Here is a 20,624-nt window from a genome sequence, read left to right on the forward strand (position 1 = left end):
AAGCAAAATATTTCTAGCTGTTGCTCCTGTATTGATAATATTTTGCACAGAAATGATATAAGGCTTATTAAAAATTGCAGACTGAATTACTTTATTAATTTTGTGCAGTTTAGGATTAAGTCTGATTTTTTTTCAGGATGTTGCACCATTTCATTGATGACTCATGAGCACAACACCCAGAGCAGCTGTTTTACTGAAGTCCCAGCCCTGTTCAGAAGTAATGAGCGACATCAAAAATACCAGGCAAAAAGTTACCTCAGAAGAGTTCTGTCACATATGTGTGTGTGTTTCTGTGGAAGGGATTTCATGACACCTTTACACGCCAAGATGTGTCAGTCTGAACCACATTACCATGTGGATTCCAAAGCATTTAACAACACTGTGATGGTAAAAAATCATTTTCTTATTTTGCTTTTCATTACTGGGATGTTGGTGCATTATCTTGGTTTGATCCGACAGGTGTAGGATGTGAAGTCCAACTTTTGGGGCTTTACTTTGAGTACAGAGACAAAGTAAGACTAAAAGGTGACGGGAGCTCCCAAAAAATGTTGCAGTGTTGAGCAGCGTGAACATTACTGTAGTATGTGAAGATGATGTGCCATGTGACAGCCATGAACTATTATTACTGTAACATACCCCTGTACAAAAGCTTAGAAATTTATTTAAAATATACAACAATTACAAGTGCTTTGCAGAAAATCATTTCCTAGTAAACATGGAAATCCTTCACCTTAAATACCCTCTAAATAAGGAAATCCCCTCTTGAGATGATGGGAATGATTAGATGTGGTTTTGAACGGATATGAATACAGGTGTGCCTTGACATTTTGGTTAGTCCTTTGGTGAGCCTTGGGCAAACTAGTGTATCGTGTTGCAATATGACAATAATAAAAGTAATATCATCTATGTAGCTTTTTAGGTGATTTACAAGGACAAAAACACTAAACATATAGGTATAGCTTAGCTGTTCTTATACTGGTGCCCCTATTGTTTATTATAGAATAGAGTTTAACAGCAGGTAAAATACAGCATAAATGAGGTGAACAGATCTTGAAGACAGTAGCGCATGTTGTAGTTACAATCCCTGTTGATGTGAGTTAAATGTGTATTTTATCCCAATACAATTAGTGAAAATGCCAATCCATGTTGTACATAGAATGTAACTCCCTTTTCTATGTACCTGAAAAACCACACAATTAAAAATCCCTCAGACCACAATTTAAAACCCTCAAAGTATTTCCACCAATCATGTTGCACATCCTCAATGAAATGTGACAATTATTACATGTGATATGCTTCTGTAATTCGATGTTCTGTGATGAGAAAACAAACCTGTTACTAGGACAAACTGCACTGGGTGTGTCTCCTGTTCCACTCACTGCCAGAAATACAAGACAGTTGAGTATTTTAAAAGTAGCTGTCTCTGAATGACAGCTGCTGATTGGGTGACAGAGGGCTTGGTGTCACACTGCCCCCTAGTGGTAAACACACAGTACATAAATACACAGGAAATGCTGCAGGCAGAACTAGCAGAGGAAATGAGATCATTGTACAGATATACTGTAAGATAACAGATACTGTATATATGTCAGAGACAATGAACCTGTTTCTAAATCTGAAAATATACACAGAAAATAACTGAGAGGAATCTGTTTATGTTAAGTTTTAGACTCTTACTGTATCTACACCTTAAATTATGTGTAGCTTCACTGTTTGTCTGTGTAGCGCAGAGGTGATAAAAGCTCAAAAAATGATATAAGGCAGGACTAGGAATAAATACTCACCCAACCATTATTTTATCAATGAATTATTACTGTGTCAAATGTTTACATTAGTGGATAAAAGACCCTCAATTTTGCTTTTAACCAATGAACAATCCAAAATCCATAAGTACAGTATTTCACTGCCTGTAAATTAAAGATTTTTTTTTAAAAATATATATGTGATAAAGTGATATTTACTATTAATACTTGAAAAGTCCGTGGAAAGATTAATAATAGTTAATGAAACAACCTTTCATGTTTCAGTACAGGGATTATTGTTTAATTGCTGGGCCATTCCATTTTTGGCTCTTTCTTACCTTTGTTTGTACGTGCTTGTTGTTGTTTACCATATTGGTATGTGTCACTTCCATTACCATTGTCAGTATGTAATTATTGTTGAAATATACTGTGTTATAAGTCCTGCAGACTATCATTTAGATATGTGTAATATACATCAGTTTTCCTAATCTGTTTACTATCAGTTATTTACATTATTAGGACTTTAAACTGATGTAACTGTATCATTAAGGTAGCAAAAGTAATGTGTTATGTTTATTTATTAATTTATTTTGAACATGCAAAGAAACAAAATAAAACTAAATGAAGCAAATTAAGACAAAAACAAAATAATATTTAAATGAACAGAATCTATCTTTAAGTACATGCATGTCTGAATTTTGCATGGTCAAAAAGGAGTAGGAAGAAGTATAAACTTATTTAATCCTACCCCTCAAGTGCTTTTACACCTTGTAAATGTTGTATAAATGTGAGATGGGGGTGGAATTTTATTCGTTTTCTTCTTCCCACTCCTTTTTGAGCAGTACATGTTAAATTTATTTTGTTATTACTAGTGTACATGGTAATTGCTATATTGTCTTGATCACCTTTATTTCTTAATGTATTTGCTCTGTTATTAGTTCCTTGTAGACCTAAAATAGTTTTTTTTTTCTTCTGCTCGAAACAAATAAATAAATGAATGAATGTTTGTTGGAAAAACGCGTTACTGTACCTCATTTGGTCTGTTACGAGTCACAAGCAACAAAAACTCTGAAAACACATTATTGGGTGTATGCTCCACCAAAAAAGAACAAGAGATGAGGCATAATTTATTAGTGTTATTAAAACAAGTTGAACAGGCAAGGGGACATGATGTTTTTTCATTATTTAAGAAAAGGTGTTTCACATGTTAACAGAGGTACAACAGCATGATGATGGTTCATTATGCACAAAGAAGAGACACACACACTGACTGACTCCTCATCCTGATAATTATTAGAGAAAGGCAGTACATTACCCTGAACCACTGACACTTTGCTTCTTAAATTATACAGCACTATAGGGAGGTACATTACAATCATACAGACAGGGAATACATGGACTCTCCTAAGTGTTATGAACATATGTCAAGTATATACAATTTATACATCCATAAAAACAGCATTAAGTTTAATGACTTCAGAGAAATCTTTTATACCATACTGTATGTGTAAAAGATTCATATGAAGCATTGTATGATAAATAGAAAAAACCTGAAGCTTAATTATTATGTATTAAAGTGGAGAGATAAGAGATTAGCAACATTAAAAACTAGATTTATTTCATAATCTAATATAAAAGGAAAGATATCCATTTTACTGTGTTGCAATCATAACGAGATCATATTATAGAAACATAATAAAGTAACTGCTTTATAGGCTGATGTGGACCTTTGTTGATGGTTGTTGGTTGGATTTTCAGTACACTGGACTGTTGCGAATGCCACAACAGAGCACCATTGTGAAGATCATCTCGAAGATCTAAATGGGCAGAAGGAAAACAGTTTAATTCAATACAACTGATAAAGAAGTGGCGCATAAAAGCATCAGTCTCTGGAGGATATGTTGGCAGTGAGCTGAGTGAAACATCCATTTCCATTTTCCTCCCTTCAGTCTGACACTCACCATGATGACGGCAACCACCAGAGCAGCCAGACCAATCAGGTAGAGCTTCTCCGAGAACAGCTCGATCAGTTTATCGTGACAGCTCTGAAAGGAGAGACGGGCGCAGAATAAAGTCAGTTTGACTTTGTGATGGGTGGATCTGCTTTCAAAACAAGGTGCTAATATCAGCGGCTGCTAACCACACATTTATGAATAATTAATTACTGTAATACAGATGGGTGACAAATTAAAGGAAAAATCAACATAAAGCCTCTTAGGAAGGTGTTGGCTGCCAAAAAGATTCAGTGAACACCATTCTGACAAAATACTCTCTCATTTGGTCTTTTGGGAGCATGTTGGTTCCAAAATATCCCTTATGTATTCACGTGGCCTGAGATGTGGTGAATCTGAGTTATATAGTTTTCATACTCAACATAGACAAAATAAATCTCATCATGTTTTTCCTTTAATTTGTCACCTGTCTGTATGTTCTCTGTTAACAGAAGGTGTGAAAGTCTAGACCAGGGCTGTCAAACTCATTTTGGTTCAGGGCCATATTTAGCCCAATTTGATCTCAAGCGGGCCAGACCAGTAAAAAAAAAATGACATAATAACCTATAAATAATGACACATCCAAGTTTTTCTTTTTGTTTCAGTTACAAAAAAAACCCCAATTAAATTATGAAAATATTTACATTTTACAAAAAAGATGTGAATAACCTGAAAAAACAGAAATTTCATTTGAAAAATTAGTGCAATTTTAACAAATATTATGCCTCGACTTATTATTTCTACATGTACATTACACACAATCTTACATAAACATTTGGTAACAGGCAGAATATTGGTGAAATTTTGGAGTTTTGAACTAAAATTTGAACAATTTCTACAATATTACATCTGTTATTATTAACACAACTATAGATCACAGTGGATCCATAAATGCACAAAACATTTAGTTACAGGCAGAATATTGTTAAAATTGCACATTTCGAGTTGTTCATCTTTGTTTTTATTTATGCACTTATTTGCATTTTATTGTGAAAGAATAGTTTGTAAATGTAAATATTTTCACAGTGTAGTGCTATTTTTTTCACTTAAATTTTTTCCACATAATTTTTCACAAAGATAATTAGTAGTTGTCATTATTTATGGGTTATTGTGTTGTTATTTTTACTTGAGATCACAGTGGTCTGTATGTGGAACCTGAACCAAACGATTTGGACAGCCTTGACTGTTCAGGTTAATTTTTGCACTTTCATCCCGCGGGCTGGAATGGAACCTTTGGTGGGCCAGATTTGGCCCCCGGGCCGCATGTTTGACACCTGTGGTCTAGACCAACTCTTTTATAAAGGAGTAAATTCACACATTCACCTACTTTTCACTCATGTCTTTTATTTAAGTCTTTAAAAAAACTGGACTTCTCTTTCTCATCCTTCCATTTTATTGATAAATATTAATTTGAACATAAAGTGTCTTATTTAATCAATGTTCTAGGTACTGATTCTACAGTGAGAAACATTTGTTTTACCAAAAGTGTGAAGTTAGGCAAGAATAATTATATGTTCCATTATTCAGTATCAGTTAGTTTAAACTTTAATTGTTTTTTATTATTAAGTCTTGCAGTTGCAGTAGTAATTGTTTAGTTTTATTTAGATATAGCATTATTTCTACTTTTTCACTTATTACGAGGAAATCCCTGATTTAGTTTAAAGGAATTCATATTCAGTGCAAATCTATTAATGCCTGATATCACAAATCAGAGTTTCACGTTAAAGGCCTTTACAATCTACATAATATACAACACCTTCTGTCCTTAGACCCTTGGTTCAGGTGAGCAAAAAGTCCCCAAAAAAACCTTCAACCATGAAAGAGAAAAAAGAAACTTCAAGAAAAGCCACAGATGCAGAATCTCTCTCTACTAGAAAGGATTGACAGTGCAATACTACGTATGCACACATTTGAATAAACAATGAATATGGAGGATTTATAAATATTATGTACAACAAGAATGTAGTAAATGTAGGTGTAGTGGCTCAGACTTCACACCCCCAGCCACAGAATATAAACATATTTTATAAAACAGTTGTTAGTTAAAGGTCCTGTATTCTGCAAATCCATTCTATTCTGTAACACCAGGAACTAATAATTTTTGTTTTAGCTATTGTTGCATTATATATGAAGTTTTTCATTTTTTAACCCTTTCATGCATAGTGGTGACTACGGTGGACAGCTGTTCTCTTGTATATTTATGGATTTTGTTGTTTTAGTTCCATATCAGCCAACACAGTGGACACTTACACTACAAAAATCTAAATCTTACCAAGTGTATTTTTCTCATTTCTAGTCCAAATACCTCATCACACCTAAAATAAGACATAATCACCTAAAGAGTAACTTTTCAGTGAGATATAAGAACTTATTTATAGACAATAGATCTGGAAAATCTGATTTCAAGAAATCTTACCAAGATAATTTTCACTTGTTCCATTGACAGATTTTTTTGCTTGAATTAAGCAAAAAATGTTTACTCTTTAGGTGATTATGTCTCATTTTAAGTGTGATGAGATATTTTGACAAGAAATGAGAAAAATACACTTGGTGAGATTCAGATGTTTTCAGTGTATGCACCATCCCATACACTGCAATTCATACTGTTACTGTAACTTTGCTGTCCTTGATAAACCTGATCTGCACTAACATGTTTGACTGGAAATCAATTGCTTGTTATTGTTATTAAACTGTAATTAACAGTTTTGTGTTTTTTTTTGTTTTTTTTTTTTGCATATTATCTCAACGAAGTGAGTAATGACTAGTATTAGAGTATGTTAAAACATCAGATTAGCTGCATTAAAAATGTTTTTATTTCATAGTTTTCACACAGTTTATCTGTAAATACGTTTCTTTGCTTCAGAAATTAAATGCTTGGCGTCCAGCTGAGTGGATATTTTTGCAACTCCATGAAAAATGGGTTTATAAAAACTATTTCAATTGCATTATTTTTTTTAATGCCTAGAGGAATAAAAACACTCAGGAAAAAAAATCTTGATTAAGGCTCTCATAATTCATGCATGAAAGGGTTAACATTCAAATTCAAATAACAATTGGGGTTTTTTTTTGTTTGTTTGTTTTTTTTACATAGTTTTAGATTTTTTTTTTTTTGCAGATTAATATACCAGTGTTGTTAACTGATAGAAATAGATTGATTAATCAGGACAAAAATGTCTGTGCATTATAGTTATTATTAATTAGACCCTTTGCATACCTGAGATATGAGGAAATCTTGTGGGGTCTTTTTAGGACACATGGTGCTGACAACTTGTTGAAACAGAGGGGTGTCGTCTCCTTTACCGCAGCAGTCGAGCTGAAGGCAACACACAATAAATGCATCATGAAAATACATTTAATCTCTTATAAAAATGCTTATACAGGGTGGGGAAGCAAAATTTACAATGAACATTTAGTTGTTTTTTCTCAGCAGGCACTACGTCAATTGTTTTGAAACCAAACATATATTGATGTCATAATCATACCTAACACTATTATCCATACCTTTTCAGAAACTTTTGCCCATATTGCCAAACGTCAAAGAGTGTGTGATTTGCTGAATGCACTCGTCACACCAAAGGAGATTTCAAAAATAGTTGGAGTGTCCATAAAGACTGTTTATAATGTAAAGAAGAGAATGACTATGAGCAAAACTATTACGAGAAAGTCTGGAAGATACTATTAAAGAAGAATGGGAGAAGTTGTCACCCGAATATTTGAGGAACACTTGCGCAAGTTTCAGGAAGCGTGTGAAGGCAGTTATTGAGAAAGAAGGAGGACACATAGAATAAAAACATTTTCTATTATGTACATTTTCTTGTGGCAAATAAATTCTCATGACTTTCAATAAACTAACTGGTCATACACTGTCTTTCAGTCCCTGCCTCAAAATATTGTAAATTTTGCTTCCCCACCCTGTACCGTACTGAAGTTTATTCTGCTGTTACATACCGTCCTGTGGAAAACCTCCAGCACCTTGATGGCCGAGTCTTTACTGGGGGTTCCTGAGACATCCACAGCCTTGATGTAGGCAGAGTCGTAGAAGTTAATCAGCTCTTTGGAGATCTGTGGAGGAGGGAAGATGGTTCAAAGGCAGCAGTCAGAGCAGGTTCACAAGAGCAAAGATGCAATGCAAATAAACTGTAACAGTATATGTGTCTGCTTACTGTGTCTCTGTTCATGAAACCCCACATCGCTGCAGCCACCTCACAGGCGAAGAGGATCACCAAAAAGAAGAAGAACTAAAGAGGGAAATCACATCAAGTATTTTTACCTGAAGAGATTAAAAAAGCCTCTGTGTGGGCCTCTCCAAACTGCCCCAAATGTAAAACTATTTTAGGGACAAGACTTCACTGCCTCTGGGAATGTGAAAAGATTCAACAGTTTTGGCAAACCATATGTGTTGAGGTTGGTGTGGTCATTAAGCACCAGTTACAGCAGGGGTGTCAAACTCATTTTAGTTCAGGGGCCATATTCAGCTAAATTTGATCTGCAGTGGGCCGGACCAGAAAAATAATAACATAATAATATATAAATAATGACGACTCCAAATTTTTGTCTTTGTTTTAGTGTAAAAAAATACCCCATTAAATTATGAAAATACTTACTTTTATAAACTATCCAAAAAAAAAAAAAAAAAAACTGAAAAAACTGAAATTTAAATTAAAAAACATAAGAAAATTTTGTGTAATTTTAACAATATTATTCCTCAACTTCTCATTTCTACATGTGCATTATGGATCAGATCTACAAAGACACTAAACACTGAGGAACAGGCAGAAAAACTGCGGAATTTTCTTTAGACATTTTAGGTTGTTTATACTTGTTCAGGTTATTCACATTTTAGTGTTACAGGATAGTTTGTAAATGTAAATATTTTCATAATTCAATATTATTTTTTGCACTAAAACAGAGAAAAAAAATTTAAGTTGTTAATTCTAGATTTTTTTTTTTTTTTTTTTGGCTTAATTCAAGATTTTTTTACTTAATTGAAGAATTTTTTTGGTTGAACTAAAGATTTTTTGATAAATTTGAGGGTTTTTTGGCTTAATTCAAGATTTTTTTCCTTTTTGAAGATTTTTTTTGGCTTAATTCAAGATTTTTTCCTTAATTCAAGCTAATTTTTTTTTTTTGCTTAATTCAATTCAAGACTGTGGAACTTTTGCACTTGGCAAAAACATCCCAGGGGCCGAACTGGACCCTTTGGCGGGCCGCATTTGGCCCCCGGGCCGCATGTTTGACACCCCTGAGTTACAGCCTAATCCATTATTGTGTCTGTTGGGATGTATCCCTGAATCATTGAGAACACATAAGTATACTGTTCAGTTTTTGTTTATGTTGGGGCAAAAGGCTGTTATGACCAAATGGGTTGGAGAAGAACCTCCTTCAGTACATCTGTGGAAGTCTTTGATATCAGACTATAATTCTCTGGAAAGACTAAGATTTTATGTTAACAATCAGAAGGACGTCTTTACAGCAAAGTTTAGAAAAGTGTTGGAATATCTGGGAACTCAGACTGCAACTACCTGAAATAGACTTAATACAGACTTTTGAGATCATCGCTGTGGACATATTTTGGATCTGCTTTACATTTCATACAACCTGTATGTACTGCACTGGACTGTATAATTTTGAAAATATTCAATAAAAAGAATGTTAAAAAAAAAAAAAGCCTCTGTGTGGTTTAAACAGAGATGTCTGAGCTACATTTAAATGACAAATCAGAAACCCTCACCGTGCCCAGCAGACACTGAGACTCCTGAATGGCACCATAACATCCAAGGAAACCCACCAGCATCATCACAGCCCCGACAGCTATCAGTATGTACACACCTGTAAACAAACACACAACAGGGAGCTTTAACCATCAGAGTTAAAGGACTTTCCCCTTCATGTTGAGTTCTCTACACCACTAGGGGGCAGCAGTGTATGGGCAGTATTTAGCTGCTGCCCCTCATTGATCCACACATTGTTTGGTAATGGACTTCCTGGATGTTTCTCTTGCTTTCGCTGTGGGATGACATGACATTATTGACATCCTGGAGATAAACAGCTTGTAAATCCTGTGTGAAAGAGAGGCAGAGCTACCTCCGTTCAGACAGGCCAGGCCAGGCCAGGCCAGGAAACGCCTGCCAGACACCCCCAACACCCGACAAATCCCCTCTATGCTGACCCCTGACCCCAAGCATCATCCTGTCCAAGGAAACCGGGGAACATGTGAATCACACATCTTTGTCTTATTAAAGTTACATGAATAGAGATGAAAACTATTTAAACTGGCAGTTGCATAGGCATAACGCTCCACTCACCCCATGGTTTATGCATTATGCAGCATAAAGGAGGTGTAAAAATAATCTACTGTACAAGCTGCACAATGAGTTTGCAGAATTGTACAGAGATGCCCTTGGTGACAAGACATCACTGAGTTATATAAAGGTATCAAATGTTCAGAGACAAATAACATGTATGAGCAAACAGAAGCACGTTCAACACTGCAAACTATTTAGTTCTTACCCAGATGAAAAGAAACAAATGTAGATTTAGAAGTGTTCAATAATTTAAATGGTTTTAAGAGTTAATTTCTTATTTTAAGTGTTCATACATCTGTAGACATGCTTATTTCTAGATTTAACAATTTTAATCTTGTCAAGTGAAATTATCTTGCTGAATGGACAGATATTTCACTTGTTTTGAATACCTTTTTCCCCAGATTTAGTGTTTTTATCTTGTTTTTAGACACCCTTTTTTACAGTGCAGGAACACCAAGTACAAATACAGGCAAAGGTTTTAGAAAATAAGGCAACTTTGAGTGGAAATTCAGCTGCTGTTTCTAAGGATGGGGATGAATTTGTAGCTCAGCTGTCATTAATAGTTTATAAACATTCCCTTATCTCATCCACTGTTAGTGTATCTGTCACTGGTCTGAAGTAGTTATAAAAAGGTCAGTTTCTCTACAAACAGGCTGCCAAATATTTGTATATTACTGTATGTTTTGTTTCTGGGCAACACGGTGGTGCAGTGGATAGCACTCGTGCGTCACAGCAAGAAGGTCCTGGGTTCAATTCTAACACCAGATGGGGGTGGGACCTCTCTGTGTTTGCATGTTCTTGCAGGTCTGCATGGGTTCTGTCTGGGTACTCCGGCTTCCCCCCACCATCCAAAGACATGCACTGATAGGTTAATCTAAATTGCCCATAGGTGAGAATGTGAGAGTGATTGGTTGTTTGTGTCTATATGTCAGCCCTGAGATGAACTGGTAACATGTCCAGGGTGTACCCTGCCTCTTTAAAGTTAAAGTAGCTGGGATAGGCTCCAGCGACCCCCACGACCCTAGTGAGGATAAAGCAGGTTCAGAAAATGAATGAATGAATATTGTATGTTCCAGAGAAGCACAGGGAGACAGATCAGCTGCTAAACACATGAAACTACTGAGTCATGACTCATTTATTTATGAAATTGTAACTCCTGTGTCAGGGTTTTCCATCACAGTGATTTTAAGATGATGTTAGATGCTGACATGGAAAAAAGAATGAAAAAACATAAATAAAGTGCATGAATGCTCTATAGAATGTGCAGTTTATGTGTGGAACACCTGATGACTGTATCTGCTCAGATTATAGCTTCAGCCCAATCTAAAACTGTGATTGTACTCTAAAACCTCTTTCGTAGTGTTTTCAGCAAGATGGTCTGGGAGCTGTCTTTTTCTGGCCATTCTATTCTTACACACACGCCAACAAAACACATGAAGCCTCTAATGTGGCCTGACGGAGCGCTCTAGAAGAAACAGACTCTGAGTCTGAAGAGGCTCCGTCACATCACACTGTACCTCACATATCACGCAAAACCCTCCACATACTTACATTTACTCTCTCCTACTCTTTCTGTTTCAATCCAACACCCTCCTCCTTTATTCCTTCTCCTTCTTTCTCTTTCAGGACTTGATGTTTCTGTTGTAATAAGGCACGGCTACCGGGGACCGTAACCCGGCAATGCAGCAAAGCAGGCATTATTTCCACTGGCCTCCATTACTATGACAACACCTTTTGAGGATTGAAAGCTATTGAGACTTAAAGCGAGACAGGCAATTTTATACCACCAGGGAAGTTCATTTATTTCTTGTCTCCCTGTGTAATCCCTAGAGAGGGGGAAGGAAAGAGGTGAACAGCAGCTAAAAGCCCCGCTTGGACTTTTCTCTTCTCATCTCATCTACTATTAAACAAAAAGAGCAGAAGCTGTAAAACCATGTCCACACCGTCGGAGCTTGACACAGATGAACTGAAATGAACCCAATCATACAGTATGTCAGAGGACTAGATGAGAACAGGATTAATCATTAATAGGATTTTTTTTTTTTTTTTTTTTGAAGGAGCTTGTCAGTGGAAAAAAGGCGCAGAGCATACATGCACGACTGCCTATTTGCAGAGACATTAGAGAAACAAAGTCCAACCATGTGTCTCCAAATATGCAGTAAACCTTACCTGTGATCTATTATTTGTTGTGCCTCTTATTATACTAATATGGATAAGCACAAATAATCAGTAAGATGATTGGAATGGGGTAAAAGGAGATTTTTTTAATTATTATTTCATAGAAATATGGAAATACTCTTTATGGTACTGTTTCTGCCTGAGTGCTACATATGTCCACTAAACTCTGAAAAAGTGTTTATTATCATTATATATGAGTATATTATTTGACTCCGAAAAATAAATAAAATGCCCATCCCTGGATATTTACTAAGAACATTTGTTATTTTAACTGGATTTTTACTTGTTCTGACAGGTTACATTTACTAAAAAATTGGAAGAAACCTTGAGAAAAGTAAATAAAGGAGCTTATTTGAGTTTGTTATAGTTTTAGAAAAATATAAGCACTTAATGTATCTCTGTAGAGGTATATTTATTCAAGTGATTGTAGCTATAAAACTATGAACTCATTATATACATACAGTAAACACAGAAAATATAACTGAACCATTGCAGTGACAACTTGGCCTATGTGATGCATACTTTATCAGATGAACTTTCAAAACATTTCTTTTAAATAGAATGCATCTAACATACGTAAGTTATTTTGACATGAAATAAAAAAATCCACAAAATATGATTATGAAAAAGATTATTGTAAGAATGGATTCAAAGAAGATTTTTGTTAGAACATTTGAACAAAACAGGCAAAAGGTTGTTATATATTAAGTACTTGATAATAATAGTGTTTATCTTGGGTGAACTGTCCTCATCCAATTGATCTTGACTCTACTAAACAGTGATGGGTATGTGTACAGTCCTATATCTTAAAAAAGTCAAGTATAACTTATTAAATCAAATAGTATGTGGGTAAAAAGTGCAGAAAACTAAGTGTAAACAAGAAGAATTCAAAGACTACTATACATTAAATTGTTTGCATTTACAGGGTGAAAATGTATGTTAATTTCATTCCCACACATTTATTTATTATCATATACATGCCAGCAATGGAAAGTTGCTAGTAGGAATGCATGTGTGTGCAATTTTATGAAAATATAAAAGTATACAAACATGCATATAGAGTTTTGGGAAAAATCACCCAAACTCTGCAGAACGTGCAACACAGCACTGTTTCACTTACTTTTACAGTCACAGTACTGGAGCTTTAGTGTAAATACTGGGTATTAACTTTAATAAACAGATGCATTACTGAAAAATAAACACAGTGGTGATGACTAAGACTTTAATTCCCACAAGATCTGTTTTTTATTATTATTATCTTCCTGTTTGGATAAAGCAGTTAAAGTATCAACTGAGCATGTTACAGAAAGTGGAAAGCTTCCCATTTGTCTTTTCTTTACTTTTCCACATATTTCCATTATGAGAACGCACAGAATCAGGACAAGTCTTTGCATTATACATACAGTGTAAAATAAGTGAAAGAGCTACAGCACTAACCACAATGCACCACTGACAACTGCCACCAGTAATAATTTCAGGCCCTGGTTAAGAGGTAGGAGAATGTGTATTTCCACCCATACATAAATACCACTTTAGTGTGCCAGTAAGCTAAAAACATCCACTCTAAACTCTAATTTGAGGGGTAATGTGCAGATGTACAAGGTTATTTGAATTATGCAAGGGCGTATGTTCAAGACAGGGTGAAAAAAAAAGAAACATACCCTTGATCTCACTTGGGTGGGCCTCTCCTGCCGCCCTGCCTTTAAAATCACAAGTGTGCCTGCCCTCTATAAAAAGCACAGACTTGCATTTGCTCCATATACTTACTGAGGGGTAAGTATGGGAGCGTGGAGGAGTCCAAATGTAAATTAATGGGCTCAGAAGACTTCACCACCACAACAAACTTAGATGATGGACCTTTGAAATGTTCAAATCCTATCATGTATTGTAGGCTTTGGGGCCAGTCTGTGTATTACTGAGGGCAGTGAAGGAGACATGATGATGATTTATGCCTTCGGGTCATGCTCTGAACAGCCTGGGGTGCATATTCCTGACTGTTACAGCATCTGGAGACTGAACCAGCTTAGCAGTTGCACATCATGGCATATGAGTAATGTTCTGATACGATTGTTAGGTGTTGGTTCTTTCCTTATTGTTACTATTATATAACATTGTTTGATAAGAAAGCTTATTAAATATTGAGCTAAAGTTCTCTTCAGGTTTTATTTATGCATTGGTTTGAGAAGCATCTGTTAACCCCTTTTGTTCTCTTTTTGCTGAAACCCAACTAGAGGACATATCATACATAAATAAATCATTTTGTATCAGGAAAAAAATTCTGCAAATGCTGTAAAAACATTTTGCTTGGCTACGTTTCTTAAAAGTCTAGCACCTGAAAGACCATAATGGGCTTCAAAACCAAACAAAAAACATGAATTTAATCAGTTGGGTTAATTATAAACAACAAAACATAGTTAAAGTTAAAAGAATCTCTCCTGGATATTAAGCAAACTACAATTTGAGCTTGTTTCAGGTTAAATTGAGCTCAATGTTGGGTGGAATATCTTTGGAATATACTGTTGCCCAAAGAGTCAGAATAAAAATATTTTTACCACTTGTCATGAAATGATTGTGACAATGTGATTTATATTTGATAGATAAAGTGTAACTGGGACTCAATATGTCATCAATGCATCCGGTCAAAGGTGATTACTGATGTGTATATATGGTAATAAGAAGAGGAATAAGTCTGAAAACAAAATTATTCCAACTTTATGGGCAACAGTGTATATATATTTTTAATTACAGTACAGTGCAAATGTCTTAGGCCATCATTAGCAGGTTATAATTACCATACATATACATTTTTCAGTGTGTGTATCTAGATACAAATGGTAATTCACTGGAAATATGTTAAGTATTAAAACAAAAAATCTGAAAAACAGCTGCTACTGACTTTTTAACTGTGTTTGCATGTAACAGGGCTTGAATGGTTTTGTTATGTCAGGTTTCATTCGACACATGTCAAACATTTCCTTTTGTTTGAGCTGGTTTTTGTCAAGGGGACAGAGGTCATGCTTACCTCTGACTTTTCCCTTTAAAAGCCACTTAGTTGTGATTTTACCATGTGTTTTCAATACTGGGCACATATTTTCTGTATTAGTTGCACCTTGATAATGAGACTAAGAAATAACTCTAAATGCTAATGACTACATTCCAAAAACAAAACAAACACAGTACAGTAGATTAGGCCAACAAGACTATTTTAAGGCTCATTTCCACAAAAAACACTTTGGTTTTTTTTTGCCTCATTTCGTTTGTTATTGAACTCCTGAAATATGTACTATCTTCTGAATTGATTCCATCTGGTTTTTGGGTTTCCCCTACAGTGAGATGGGATCCAAATGCTGATGTTTTGACTGTTATGAAAATATTAAGATAAGATAAGACCATAAAGACCAAAATCATTTACTGATGTAAACTGTTTAATACTTGTTGATCCACTAATCCTATCGATACATGTTGATAATTGGTATAAAATACAGTTTGTCGTCTTTTCATGGTCATCAGAAATGATCCATTTGGATGTTCAGAGGCTCTGTAGTGAATATGGAAACACAGTTATCTTCTACAACATTGATTCACCTGTAAAACCCATGGAAAGTAGATAGAGACACTTGTTTCATGTTCAGTTAATGATATCTTCAGTGAAAAAGTCACTTTTTCTTCAGTTTTCTCTGTTTCTGATAGAATAACCCTCAACTTTAATCTGAGTTTTCATGAACATCTACATAATCAGTGAATTAAATAGAGGAAAATGCCTGATTTACACTAAAAAAATGCAACATAAAGAGGATAATATTACAGTGATTAGTGATAAATTACTTAAGAAAGGAAAAAGTCTTTTGGAAACTGCCAGAAAAGTAGCACTGGGTCTTTATGGGTTAATACAGAGCTCAAATACTTTAACGTTTGAGCAACAGAAGGCACAAGATGTCTTTATTTATGCACTTTGTTCATAACTTTCGCCACATACCGTATGCTTCGACATCTGCCTAAGACATCTGGCGTTTTTCTCTTGAAAGCAGCGAGGCAGGCGTTTTTGAAGCCATGGGTGTTAAAATATTCAGATAAATATGTACTTTATATTAATCTGGGTTAGAGAGCACCTGTGCGTTGGTAAAGTGACAGCTCAGTTAACTCAACATGATGTTGCCACTAGCTGCGCTTCAATGCGGATTTACGCAGGTCCTGTTTCCTGCTCTTTTCAAAGGGGTCACTCTGCCTCTTCTATTTCTGGAACCTTCACATGGTTACTCACATAGTCCCAGCTGACCACGGACCACGGCTACTTTGTTAACATTGAGGTTCCTGTCATGTGGAGGTTAAGGTATGTAGACAGAAAGAGGAGAGATAACGGGGTGTCTCGAGGAGGATGTTGGCCCTCATGAGGAAATGGGTGGAGCATGAGAAGATGACCGAGCAATGTGGAAAGTCCAGCAGATTTCACAGGAACACGTATACCACAGAAACACACACAGAAACGTCACTTTCCTGGGCATGATATTGTTCAAAATTTCTTTTTCAAAGCTGTGACACTGACTGTGATTCACAATTATGATATTTTGATGTTTTTAGGATATATTAATGGCTTCATTGTTGTTGTCGTTGAGTGTATTACATAATAGGATGTGCCTTTTGTCGATGCTGCCTACACTGCAAAAAAGGACTTTGGAGAATGTAATACAACACTTTTACTGGAAAATGATCTTAAAATAATCTTGCCAAACCTCTTTGTCATTAGAGAAGGAATCTGATTATAAGAATATACCGTATAGCTAACTTTTTCTTCACACATTTTCCAGGTAATTGAATAGATTTTAACAGTAGTTAAAGCACTGATTTGCATAATATCCCAATAGAGGAAAAATAGTTTTCCTTATTTTATAAAAGCAGTTCAGTACCTTAAATAACTGTGGTTTTAATAAGCTATTTTGGCATTATGTCTAGTTTTATTTGGTTCAATTTTTCTTTGGTTTGATGTTTATTCTAAGGAATCTCATTGAACAAAATGTGCCTTCTCCAGTGACAGACTTTTTCTTAACCCATAAAGACCCAGTGGTACTTCTGTGGCAGATCCCAAATGAATTTTAATCTATTTTTAACCTTTCTGAAGTGATTTATCAATATTTTTTTCTAATATTATGCTCTGTATTTTGTAGTCTTAAGTGAAAATCAGGTATTTTCCTATATTTAATTTATTGATCAAGTAGATGTTCATAAAAGCTCAGATTAAACTTGAGGGTTTTTATATCAAAAACAGAGAAAACTTAAAAAAAAAAAAAAAAAAAAAAAAGACTTGTTTTGTATAATATATCATTAACTGAACATAATCCAAGTGTCTCCATCCACTGTTATTTATCAAACTCCATGATTTTTACTGGTGAATCAATGTTGTAGAAGATGATGGTGTTTCCATGGTAACTACGGAGCCTCTGAACATCCAAATGGGCCATATCTGATGACCATGAAAAGATGAGAAACTGTATGTTACACTAATTATTTACATGAATTGATAGGATAAGTGGATCAACAAGTATTAAACAGTTTAGATCAGTAAATAATTTTGGTTGCCAGTGGATGTTTGGGTCTTTATGGGTTAATAAATTATTTTTTGTTTCACATATAGGTAGTGGTTAAGTGTGAAATTATGAGTATGAGGGGCCTTGAAAAAAATGATAAATGCTTAAATGAAAACAATTACATTGTCTTGTTTGGGTCCTTTTCATAGTATTTATATGTGTCTACACTGTCTGTTGTCCAAAGTGTATACTCACTGATGTAGAAGGTGCCTGGCGCCTGGTTTCCCTCAAACTGGAGAATGAGGAGGTTGCTGGTTTGACTGTCATGGCGGAGCCAAAGGGCCACTCCTAAGATGATACCTCCTGCCAGCTGTTCAGCAGAGAAAAAGGGTTGAGTTTTATCTTTAATGTGTCTTCACTTTAACCACTCTGTGATAAATGAAAGCTTTTCAAATATCTGAAACATGACATCCAAGTCTGAATATTAACATAAAGTTGTAATAAGAAATATCATATATTTTTTTTTAATATAAAGACCCATTAAGGTATTTTTATATTATGACTAGACAATATGCAGTGAGTTCTGTGATTGTACAAAACCTGACTCCACTTGGATCAGATCAGTGTCCAATCCTTTTTGCTAATGTCTCTGTCTGAGTGTCCAGCTCTGCCGTGAGAGGCAGCGAACCGTCACAGAAGTGATGAAATCACATCCTGACACCTCTGTGACCTATGGCACCGACCGTGTCCTCACAGAAAGCCAACTCAAGAACTTTTCTGTTGAGCTTTTACCTCTGTTTCTTACCTCCACATATTTAACAATACTGATCATCCTCATAAAATAGAATTGTTAGACGCTGACAGAGCAAATCAAGTGAAAGATCAGATCCGGTGTAGCTTATTGTTCATGCTCTTTCACACCATGCCAATGTTTATATCTAGATATCTGCACATTTAGTGGCATGACTGCACTCTATTGTTCTCAAAGTAACAGGAAACTGAATCCTCGACATGAAAAATGGCAAAACGAGGAAGAGAGAGCTCAGACTTTTCCCAATGACAGGCACACCAGCAAAACCAACAGAGGAAACACTCAATCAAATGCTTCGTCTCCAGGATATGGTGACTTTGTGCTTATCTAAAAAAAGACAGCCACTCTGTAAGTTAACTTGTAAGTCACAAACAAGGGGTAAATTCTGACAGATTCTGATTCAGGCAATGAATGAACATCTGATGTGATGACAGACAGCTGCAGCAGCCAAATAAATTACCTGAAGAAGATTTTTACCAATAAAGAATTTTCAGATTACAAGAGGATGGTGGATTTTGTGTGAATGTACATTAACTAATACATCTGAGTGTAAGACATGAACCGATATATTCAAAGGTTCAGAGGCAGAATATGCTCCGGTCTGGTGTCCCAGTTGAAACAATGGAAATGTTAAAGGAGAAACAGTTCTCCCCTCCCCCAGAAACTTCATTATGTCTCTCTTCATAATCTGGGGGAAACCACTCTCTTTCGGTAAAACAAATGCCCTCAAAACAACAGAATATATTCTTCCCTTAAAAACGTAAAAGTGCTGTGAGGCCTGAGATAAATAAGAACATGAGTGAATTTCAGAAGAAAAAAAAAAAGCTTTTAAAGAAGTCTCCTTGAGCCTAAAATGAGACAGTACTGGAGACAAAAAGGCAGTGTTGTCCTGCTGAGCAGACTGAGGAGACTTCAGGCCACCCAGCCTTAAAGTCCTACCCTCTCTCTTTTTCTTTCAGCCACCTTGCACTCGTGCTCAGCCGAGCAGAAAATAAGTGTGATGAAGGGTAAGAGCATTTCAGTTCTGCCTGGCCATGGTTTTGTGCGCCTTCTCTACTGATGCTGTTCTCCTCTCATAGACACATCAGCATAATTAATACAACAGGGTGGGAAACTGGATCTCCACCTGGATATGACCTTAACAATTCTATAAACCCTGAACCGTGAGATGTGTAAGTCTGTTAGGGTCCAAAAAAAAGAGGCTTAAATGAAGCAAATGCATAAGAATCAAACACAAAAGACTGATGTTGTGAATTAAATGAAGACAAAAAAAATATGTTGAACTCACCCAGAAAATAAAATTAAAGAAGAATAACATATATTTAATGCATTTCGTGCAGCCAGCCACAGCCATGTTGTCAGGTTTATCAGCTCGTCCTTTTGATCAAATTTAACAGTGTATGAACCAGTCTAATGCCTGAGATCACACAGAGACCAGTTTATTCAGCCAGCCGGGGTATAAACTCTTCTGGGGCTGCAAACTCCTCCTTATAATCAAGAGTGAAAACCGAGACGCAGAACTGCCCACCAAATGGAGTGGACCAGAGGAAGAGGAGGAGGAAGAGGGGACGACAAGCCCCCATCTGCAGGAACCACAAAGTACACACAGAGAAAGAGGACGCAAGTAGATGTTATGGCTACTGACAGAGGATGGAAAGCGGTAAAGTCCAAAGAAAGAAGAAAGAAAGTAACTTAAGTCTTCTTTTTAATATTAACTACATAGTTTGAAAAAAAAAAAAAAACCTCATCTAAATCCAGCCCACATGAAGTATGTCCATATCAGTTTTTGGTGCGCATTGTTTCATTTTTGTTCTATTTGTTAAAAACTGCAGTGAGGAGTTTGTCTTTTGTAAAACTTTGTACGTGCCCTAATTTCCCCAAAGTTTATCACAATGGGTGAGAAAACGAACCCCCCCCCCCCCCCCCCCCCCAGACATCTTTTGCAGTGAGCACTGGCGCCCCCTCCTGGCACATTAAATACAGGTGAAAGCCTTCTCAGCTAATTACTAAACAGATCAAGTGCGTTACACGGAGATGCGCAAAAATACAATCCTCTTTGTTTGAACGCATCCTAA

The 20,624-nt window shown here is 35.8% G+C and overlaps 1 protein-coding gene across 1 annotated transcript; it reads right to left on the reverse strand.

Moving 5' to 3' along the window:
* Positions 1 to 2,824: 2,824 nt before the first annotated feature.
* Positions 2,825 to 20,032, reverse strand: LOC115421323 (CD81 antigen-like). Its single transcript, XM_030137153.1, has 8 exons — positions 19,838 to 20,032; positions 17,994 to 18,108; positions 9,465 to 9,562; positions 7,897 to 7,971; positions 7,682 to 7,795; positions 6,948 to 7,046; positions 3,704 to 3,787; positions 2,825 to 3,559 (listed from the first exon to the last, which is right to left on the reverse strand). The coding sequence occupies exons 1-8, from the start codon at positions 19,901 to 19,903 to the stop codon at positions 3,497 to 3,499; spliced, it is 714 nt and encodes a 237-aa protein (XP_029993013.1). The 5' UTR covers positions 19,904 to 20,032; the 3' UTR covers positions 2,825 to 3,496.
* Between the last annotated feature and the right edge of the window lie 592 nt (positions 20,033 to 20,624).

Source organism: Sphaeramia orbicularis, chromosome 6, assembly GCF_902148855.1.
Source record: "Sphaeramia orbicularis chromosome 6, fSphaOr1.1, whole genome shotgun sequence".
Lineage (NCBI taxonomy): Eukaryota > Metazoa > Chordata > Actinopteri > Kurtiformes > Apogonidae > Sphaeramia > Sphaeramia orbicularis.

Bases quoted from the DNA above. Each gene is read 5' to 3' on its own strand.
- LOC115421323 (XM_030137153.1), bottom strand. From the start codon at position 19,903: ATGGCTGTGGCTGGCTGCACGAAATGCATTAAATATATGTTATTCTTC. The intron at 9,563-17,993 runs GTGAGTATACAC...GTTTGTTTACAG, and splicing joins GCCAGGCACCTTCTACATCA to GTGTGTACATACTGATAGCT. The intron at 3,788-6,947 runs GTATGCAAAGGG...CTCTCCTTTCAG, and splicing joins AAGATTTCCTCATATCTCAG to AGCTGTCACGATAAACTGAT.